Below are 9440 nucleotides of genomic sequence, written 5' to 3'. Positions count from 1 at the left end.
CACAGTATAGTACAACGTTGAAGTATAATATTAGGGGCAGCGCAGTGGTGAGTAGAAGGTGAAGGATGCATGTATATAATATGGTACGTTCTTATTTGTGGTTTTTACGTGGGTGTAGTGTGCACTTTGGACAGCACTTCATTTTGTCATGAGTTACACAATGGCAGTAAAGATATTCTATTTCTATTCTAACCCAACCAAGATCTATTTATTTCTTGGGTGTTCCAAATATGTGGTCATCACTGGCTGACATCACTTCCCTGCATCCATGGGAGGGAAGTGGGGGGGGGCTGGTTTGCACGGTCTTTTTTTGGAGGCCCTCATGCAAATCCTGGTTTTAGGGGAGTTGCTGGGTTTTTGAATCCTCTTCTCTTTCCCCATGGACTTTTCACCGTCTTCTCCAGTCGGGGATCCTGCTTCAACATGTAGCTGGTGGAGTTTTTGCTTACGGATGTCCTGCCGTGAAGATTGTGTGTTTCTTCTTGAAATTGGGAACTGATGAGTGACTCAGGGGGTCTGGCTCTTCCCAGCTCAGCTGTGGGAAACTGAGGCTGTGAGTCATCTGGCAGCTTACGCAGAGAGCTGAATAAGGGGAGCAGGAGAGAAGTCAGAAGGGAAGGTTGTGGAACAGGCTGGTCTGTTGCAACAAAACGCTCACAATGGTCTTGTGGTCCCTTTTAGCAACTGGCCACCTTCTCAGCCTGATGGGTTTCCATCATCAACCAGTCAGCTAACAATTGATGGCCAGGACATCTGGACATCATCCTGGAAAAGAAGAATGGCTAGGTCAGGGGTAGGCCACCTTGGCTCTTTTATGACTCGTGGACTTCAACTCCCAGAATTCCTGAGCCAGCCATGCTGAGGGGAAAGGGAGAGATGTCCAAACTGAGCCATGCTGGCTCAGGAATTCTGGGAGTTGAAGTCCACCAGTCATAAAAGAGCCAAGGTTGCCTACCCCTGGCCTAGGCCTGTATTTCTCAACCTTGGCCACTCGGAGATGGGTGGACTTCAACTCCCAGAATTCCCGAGCCAGCATGGTCATCCTTCACTTATGACCGCAACTGAGCCCAAAATTTCTGTTGCTAAGGGAGACATTTGTTAAATGAATTTTGCCCCATTTTGCAACTTTTTTTGCCACAGCTGTTTTATAATAATAATAACAACAACAACAACAACAACAACAACAATAATAATAATAATACGGTAACAACAACAACAACAACAATAATAATAAAGTTGGAAGGTACCTTGGAGATCATCTAGTCCAACCCCCTGCTCAGGCAGGAAACCCTATACCATTTCGGACAAATGGCCATCCAGTCTCTTCTTAATAACTTCCAGTATTGGAGCATTTGCAGCTTCTGGAGGCAGGTGGTTCCATTGGTTCATTGTTCCTACTGTCAGGAAGTTTCTCCTTAGTTCTAGGTTGCTTCTCTCCTTGATCAGTTTCCATCTGGTGCTTCTTAATAATAATAATAATAATAATAATAATAATAATAATAATAATAATAATAAAGTTGGAAGGGCCCTTGGAGGTCATCTAGTCCAACCCCCTGCTCAGGCAGGAAACCCTACCCCATTTCGGACAAATGGCTGTCCAGTCTCTTCTTAAAAACTTCCAGTGTTGGAGCATTCACCGCTTCTGGAGGCAGGTTGTTCCACTGGTTAATTGTTCTTACTGTCAGGAAGTTTCTCCTTAGTTCTAGATTGCTTCTCTCCTTGATGAGTTTCCATCCATTCCATTTTAGTTTCCAGTAAATTTCTGTGGTTGTTAAGCTAGTCACCCGGTCGTTAAGCGAATCTGGCTCCCCCCGTTGACTTTGAGGTTGCAAAAGGGGATCACGTGGCCCTTGGGACAAGACAACCGTCGTAAATGTGAGTCAGTTGCCAAGCTGACTGACTTTTGATCACGTGACCCTGGGGATGCTGCAACGGTCGTAAGTGTGGAAAATGCTTGTCGGTCGCTTTTTTCAGTGCCGTTGTAACTTTGAACGGTCACTAAATGAACTATTGTAAGTTGAGGACTACCTGTATTAAGGACGGGATCCTGTGACTGCAGCTGCATCCCAAGAGAATTCAACCCCGGCAATTCTTAAACATCCCATTTTCTTTTTTTATATTTTTCATTATTTTCTCCACCTGTAAGGCGGGGGGTAGAGAGTGGTTAGATCATTCTAAGCTGCCTGGTCTTTTTTTTCTCTCTTAACAAGGAGAGTAGAACCTGCGATTCCCCCCCCCCTCCCGCCTCTTCCTCCTCCTCCTCCTCCTCCTCCTCTTCCTCCTCCTCCTCCTTCTGCTGGAAAGATCAAATTTCCCAGAAGTTTTGATGCCTGGAAAGTCCCGTTTCGCACTTCCACAACCCCTGCCAGAAAGCAATTGGAAAGCGAGAATAATGTGGGGTTACGTGGTGTGGGGTAGGGACTAGCCTGCCTGTCCAACTTTTGCTTAAAAAAAAAAAAAAACCCAGACAGGGGAAAGGATTAACAAGGGGATGATCCCTGTCAGATGCTAGATCCATCGCCAATCAGCAAAGACAGATCCCGAAGAGATCCTTGGAAGTAGCTGTGTGCAGTTTTTCAGATTGAGTGAATAAGCTCTTATTAGATTAGATTAGATAATGTTTATTGTCATTTTTTTACTGTGGGCACAACGGCAACATTAAAAATGAAATTTATTTGCTTGCTCTTCAAGTGTACACATACGTAACACACATTTAAACATATACAACAATGTGTAGACCTACACCCTTACTTAGAAGTAACATATATTAATCACTTAGGATGCTAAAAAAATGATGCTCCAAGGTACACTAATTCTATTCAAAAGTCATTATTTTCTTTCTTTTGAGGACCCTGTTCTGGGCTGTTACATTATTCTGACCTGCAAAAATATAAACATTGTTATTTTCCCTCCCTCCTTTTCCCCCTTCCTTCCTTCCTTCCTTCCTTCCTTCCTTCCTTCCTTCCTTCCTTCCTCCCTCCCTCCCTTTCTTCCTTTCTTCCTTCCTGTGGTGGGATTCAGCCACTTCGCACCACTTTGGCAGAACCAGTAGCTAATTTTTTGTTGCCCAGGCCCAGAATGGACTTCCGGAAGCGTCGTCCACACAGAGAACCGGTTGGTCCCATATTTGAATCCCACCATTCCTTCCTTCCTTCCTTCCTTCCTTCCTTCCTTCCTTCCTTCCTTCCTTCCTTCCTTCCTTCCTTCCTTCCTTCCTTCCTTCCTTCTCTGTCTCTTTCTCTGTCTCTATCTCCCTTATAAGGTGACTCCTTAAATTCCCCCCCCCCTGAGAAAAGACACCCCACTACAATCAAACGTGTTCAAAGTAATTGCCCTTGACATGTTGTGAAAATGCAACCTGAAGATTTGCAACTAATCTGGTTATCTGCTGTGTGAATGCTGGGTTTTATAAAACCTTTTCACTTTAGGCCTCCCGCCGTGTGCAAAAAAAAAAAAAAGGTTCAATCAATCAATTTCACGTTCTCGCGGGGGAAAAAAAAAAGATCTTGCAAAGTTGGAATTGATTGATTGAACTTTTTAGTCCCACCCCGTCTGCCGTTACCACCACAGCCATGCCCACCCAATGGGCCACACCCACCCGGCATCCGACGATGCATAAGCCTGGACTACTGCAACGTGCTCTACATGGGGCTACCCTTGAAAAGTATTTGGAGACTACAGTTGGTCCAGAATGCAGCCGCACGAGTGATAGTGGGTGTTCCTTGGTACACCCACGTTACACCTATCCTCCGTGAGCTGCACTGGTTGCTTATTGGTCTCCAGGTCCAATTCAAGGTGCTGGTTATTACCTTTAAAGCTCTATATGGCTCAGGGCCAGGCTATTTGCGAGACCGCCTACTACCTCATAGTTCCCTATGTCCGGTTAGATCCCACAGGCTGGGCCTCCTTCAGGTCCCGTCGGCCAAGCAGTGCCATTTGACGGGGCCGCGGGGGAGGGCTTTCTCTGTGATGGCACCCACGTCTTGGAACCAGCTCCCCCTGGAGATTAGGACCGCTCCTACCCTGTTGGTTTTCCGCAAGCTGCTTAAGACCTGGCTTTTCCGGCAGGCCTGGGGTTTATAAAATCTGACCCCTGGATGACTGTTATTGTATTGTTTGTTTTGTTAATTTATATTGTGTTTTTATTGTTAGCCGCCCAGAGTCCTGCGGGAGTGGGGCGGTCTATAAATTTTAATAAATAAATAAATAAATAAATAAATGGGTTTTGGGTTGCAGTTTGGGCACTTGGTCTCTAAAAGGTTCGCCATCACTGCTCTTAGAATATGGAAAGATTTCCTGGGTGCAGATTGCAGTCCCAGCCAGTAGATGGCAGCAGAGATTGTAGAATCTCCAGCAGTTGGATAGATATTTCTCCCCAGAGCGAGACATTGGGCTATTCTAGGAATAAAATAAGATATGTGGATTTCAAGTGCCAAAATTGTCCTGGCTAGCTGGCTGAGGAATTCTGGGAGTTGAAGTCCACAAGTCTTAAAGTTGCCAAGTTTAGAGAGCCCTGTCCTCTGTTCTAAAGTGGACCTGGACTGGTGAGGCGGGAAGGAGACCCAGGATGTGGGCTTGTAAGGTGGGTTCGCTGCCAAGCCCCTAAATGTTGATCCCATGACCGCAGAGACGCTGCAACAGTCAGAACGTCAGGTGTTGTAAGTCTCTTCATTCAGTGCAGCCTCATTTTGAACGGCCAGTAAACAAATAGTAACAGGTTGAACTTCTTTACTTCAAGAACCATAACCGGAAGGGGAGCATCAATAAGCGAAGTTGCCAAATGGTATTGATTTGTGCAAAAAAATAAAATAAAAAATGAGGTTGGCAACTTTGTACCCGATTTGGGGATCTTCAACATAGCTTAAATGCGGGAATTACTTCTGCTACATAATCACCTTTACTGGACCCATAAAAAGTTTCTCTTGTTTTTTTCCTGCTGTTCTTAAAAAAAAAAAAAAGAGGAAGAGATTACATGGCTGTTAACTCACTTCACAAATCCAGAGATTCACTTGGCAAGGGCGAAAAGGAAGGTCGTAAAACAGAGCAAGACTCACTTAGCGACAGAAGTGTTGGACTCAACTGGGGTCTTAAGTTGAGGACTTCATTAGCGGAAGACGTGGCAGTAGCTGTGCCAGGACACGGTTACGCCATAGGTTTATGTAAGGCCACTGCTAATTCTTTTTTTTAATGTAATGGACAGAACAGAACAAAATGTCAATATTGACTAAGCAATGTGAAGCACACAAAGCAAAGAAACAGGGAAAAACCCGGAATTGAATTGAAGGGGGGAAGGAGTTCCAGAACAAGATAAGAAAAAAAAGGAAACCCCCCCCCACCCAAATGTCAACCAGAACCTCCTCTGTCACAGATGCTTGAAAAGTTACTCCTTTTGACAGGCTGGCCTGAATTGGCACCCAACACCCAGTCATTAAAAAGGACTCAGTAATGGAAGAAGAAATAAGTGAGACTTGAGATAAAATGAGGGATATGAGAGATTAAGAATTAGAATATATCTGGAAGGGATACCTGAATTGATAACTTGATTTAAAGTTAAATTTGATTATGGTAACCGTAAACTTACAAAGTTTTAAAACACGTTTAGCTGTTATAGAAATTTAAATTAGAAATGGAACATTTTAAAAACGTATTATGCTAGTTGAGGGAAATAGAGAGGGGGCATTGAATGTATTGAGTTGAGTTATTTATAAATGGTTTTATTGTTGAATGTTTGATTACCCAAACAGCACGGTGTGTCCTGAGTACCTTTTTCTAAAAATTAAAAAACCAATAAAATGTGTTTCAAAAATAAAAAAGACTCAGCAGACCGTGGATCATGCAACAATCAAGCTCTTGATGAACCCTTCAGGGCAATTCTGCCCATCTGACCAGGCTTAAATGTTCATGTCCAAAAGCTAAACGTTTCACAAAAGAGTTGGGAAACGGCTGTCTCTTGCCCAATCCTTGATTCCGGTATTCTCCTATCGCCCTTTCCCGCAACTGGCAGGATTTAACTGGAAATTCCCACCCTTGAAAAGTGTGTGGAAGACTATATAAGGCTAAAAACCCCCCCCCCACTTTTCACCCCAAACAAAGCTCATCTATCTCGGAAACTCCCGTCTCCGGCACTTGCTATCCATCTCACCATGCGCTGGAGCGGTCTAATCCTGGCAGGTGAGCAGAGATGTTGGGAGGGAGGATAACCATAGAGCAATTGACTGTGTAGAAGATTTAAGCAGGCTGCAATCCCCAATTACATCTCGGGTGGAAGTTTGGGGGGGGGGTGTCTAAATTTGTCACAGCTTATGGGCACCAGGTTGGGGAAGCCCACTTGGAAGCGGGGGGCTTGAGGTGAGTCACTTTCCGTCCATTCCCCTTGACACGTGACATCATGGCTGTGTGAATAAAGGCACATATACGTGTCCTAGGATAATGTTGCAGGATCCAATCTGAGTCGGTCACCAGGGCCAAAGGTTTATTCTTCCAAGCTTTTGGACTCGCGCTAGAGTCCACCCTTCGGGAAATTCTCTCCAGAATGTGCACACCGGGCTGTTCTATGCCTGGTATTTATATGGTGCCTGGTCATAGATGGCTTTTAGTTGTTAATTGGGATGTTGATAGCTGGCTATTAAGCCATTGATTGTAGCTGTGCCCTCAGCTTCTGGTAAGCTGGTGGTAAATCAGCCCTCTGGTTGACTGACAGGGTGGTAAATCAGCCCTCTCGTTTCCCAGGCTTCAATAATTTCTCTGGCTGTTTTTGTCCCTGCTCCGCCAACAATCTGCCTTATGCTCTTGCATGTGGCTTGGTCGCTCTTCATTGTGCTCGGAAGGATAAAGCGTGCTCGTGAACGCTCTCTGAAATCTGTGAACTAATGCCTGCTGCTTTCCCTCTAACGACGATGGAACGTTCCGATGTTTGTAGATTCTACAGCTGGCAATAAGTTGCTTAAAAATTAAAATGCCAACCGAGCTGTGGTTAAGAGCAGAAGAGCAGCCTAAACAAATTCCCCCCCACCCACCCCGATCTCCTGGCAACCACAAGTACAGGGTGGTATAAAACTGCATTAATTATAGGAGGCTTAAAAGTGAAATACTTTACCTTTGAAAAAGACTGTGCCTGCTGTTTGGATTGAGAAGGGTGAATGAATTTTAATTTTATGCTCATCTCTTCATGAGGGTTTAGGCTAGTTTAGACTTAATGACGTCCCCGCCCCTCCTCCTCCTCTTCCTCATACTCCCCCCTCCCCCTCCACCTGATGACTTCTGGGGAGCTCAGAAACAGCACCCGCTGTTAACTTGAGCGCTCCTAATAAAATTGCCAGCCGGCTAGGAAGTTGGAATTTGGTTTTTTTTACTCCAAGGGCCAGGATGACAGCCGTAGAATCAGTACTGACCTTCTCCTGTTTCTTGCTTGTTGCCCAGTTTTGACCTTAGCCTCCAACTTCCATCCATCCAAAGCCCTCCGCATTGTCCAATTCCCACCCAACCCCCAAGTTGGACAGACCGTCTTCCTTCACATGGAAGATGCCCAGTTTCCTATCCAGTGCGACTGGTTCCGAGGCAATGGTGTGAACAGGAACAGACAGATCTTGAAAACGGAATATAATCAGGTCACTGCGAGAGGGCCAGCCTACACAGGACGGGAAGATCTGTGGAGAGGGTGCTCCTTAAAGATCCAAAATGTCCAGGCCTCTGATTCTGGACCTTACACGCTTTCAATATTGGAATTACGGGGAAGTGAATTCATAACTGCAGTGGGACATCTACAAGTTTCCTGTAAGTGCCAAGGATGGTGACTACGAATATTTGGGAGAAAATTTGGGGTGGGGTTAGGAGATGGAAAATATTAGTAGGAGCCAACTGATAAACACATTGCCTCCCACTCGGAAGGCTGAGAGTTCAGTTCTAGTTAGCAGCAGATATTTCTCTCCTAGGGTGCAAAGAAAAAAAATATCTATTATGAGCTTCACTTCAAGGAAGGAAGGAAGGAAGGAAGAAGGGAGGGAAGGAGGAAGGAAGAAAATGGGAATGGTAGGTAGGAAGGAAGGAGGGAGGGAGAAGGAAGGGCGGAAGGAAGGAAGGAGGGAAGGAAGGAAGGAAGGAAGGAAGAAGGGAGGGAAGGAGGAAGGAAGAAAATGGGAATGGTAGGTAGAAAGGAAGGAGGGAGGGAGAAGGAAGGGCGGAAGGAAGGAAGGAAGGAAGGAAGGGAATGATAGGAAAGAGAGAGGGAATTGATACCTAAACAGAAATCTAAAGTAATATTCATGCTGTTATTTACTTTGCAGCCTAAAGACGCTTCGAAGTTGCTTCTGTCCATTTTGGCATCTTAATCTTTGGAAGAGAAACCAAGAAGCTGCATTTCGTCAGCCCTGAGGGATTCCCAAAAAAGGGATCAGCCGCTGAGTTTCTCTTTGTTGCCTTCCTCGCTTCTTCCCTTCACCCACAGCCATTAAAATGTCTTTTGGCAAAACGCATGAGTCGCCTAGGAACAGCCCCTTGCCATGCGGTTCTCGGGACCCCCAATCCAAATTCACGTGTATGTTTGCTGACATCAAATAGCGCGGAAGGGCGACATTTGCAAGAAGCATTCTCCTCCCCCCCAATTATTCAGAGCTGCCAAATGCCTGCTCAGAAAGCCCCCTCCCCAAACGGGTGGTGTATATATACACTGTCAACGCTGCTAACATTGGATCTTCTTGCTTTGACAAAATATGAAGAGGTAGCTACTTTCTGCATAAACTGTGTGGTATTTTTAGAGTTAAATTAAATGATGCTGGGAGGGGAGGAGAAAGAATGTGTGTGGGGATTAGTTAAGATAAGAAACCAAGGGCTGCAGAAGGGAAGGGAAACTTTGCCCTTCAAACTAATTGGAGAATGTGATTTATGACTGCAAATTAGAGGAGGGGAATTCAGATCTTGGCATCCATCAGGCTGTGCTGACACTTTGTTTCACAATTAAAGTTTTTTTAGGATAAACAATGCCTGGAAGTTCTTTAAAGTGTTTCATTAGTTGGAGCCTTGACATCCAGGTGATTCCCTGACTTACAAGGAGTCTTTTAGTGACTGTCTGAAGTTACAACAGCACTGAAAAAAGGGACTTACAGCTGGTCTTTGCACTTACGACCATGACAGCATCTTCACGGTCACATGATCAACTTTCAGGCGCTTGACAACCGGTGTGCATTTACCCTGGGTTGTGATGTGCCCGGAGTCACGTGATCGCAATTTGGAACCTTCCCAGCTGGCTGTTGATGAGCAAAATCAATGAGGCAAGCCAGATTCACCTAATGGCAAAAATGGTTATAAAACAGTGTGATTCCCTCGAGAATTACTTTGTTTAGCAACAGGGAGTCTGGTCCCAATTGTGGTTGTAAGTTGAAGACTCCCTGTAGTAGCTAATAGCCACCAGCCATCAAAGCGCCTGAAGCAAGGGTGTCATTGAA

The 9440-nt window shown here is 45.1% G+C and overlaps 1 protein-coding gene across 1 annotated transcript; it reads left to right on the top strand.

The window, feature by feature from the left end:
* The first annotated feature begins 6061 nt into the window (after positions 1 to 6061).
* On the top strand, positions 6062 to 8976 carry LOC120312026 (carcinoembryonic antigen-related cell adhesion molecule 8-like). Its single transcript, XM_039352225.1, has 3 exons — positions 6062 to 6171; positions 7420 to 7773; positions 8283 to 8976. Exons 1-3 carry the CDS (start codon positions 6144 to 6146, stop codon positions 8285 to 8287), a joined length of 387 nt encoding a protein of 128 aa, XP_039208159.1. The 5' UTR covers positions 6062 to 6143; the 3' UTR covers positions 8288 to 8976.
* The last annotated feature ends 464 nt before the right edge of the window (positions 8977 to 9440 follow it).

The sequence above is a fragment of the Crotalus tigris genome, unplaced genomic scaffold (genome assembly GCF_016545835.1).
Source record: "Crotalus tigris isolate CLP2741 ecotype Arizona unplaced genomic scaffold, ASM1654583v1 scf7180000018413.2111637, whole genome shotgun sequence".
Lineage (NCBI taxonomy): Eukaryota > Metazoa > Chordata > Lepidosauria > Squamata > Viperidae > Crotalus > Crotalus tigris.
The sequence above is the reverse complement of the archived record's forward strand: the minus strand, read 5'-3'. Positions and strand labels throughout refer to the sequence as shown.

Excerpts from the sequence above, each read along its gene's own strand:
- LOC120312026 (XM_039352225.1), top strand. The coding sequence starts at position 6,144 with ATGCGCTGGAGCGGTCTAATCCTGGCAG. Across the intron at positions 6,172-7,419 it reads GAGCGGTCTAATCCTGGCAG|TTTTGACCTTAGCCTCCAAC; the intron begins GTGAGCAGAGAT and ends CTTGTTGCCCAG.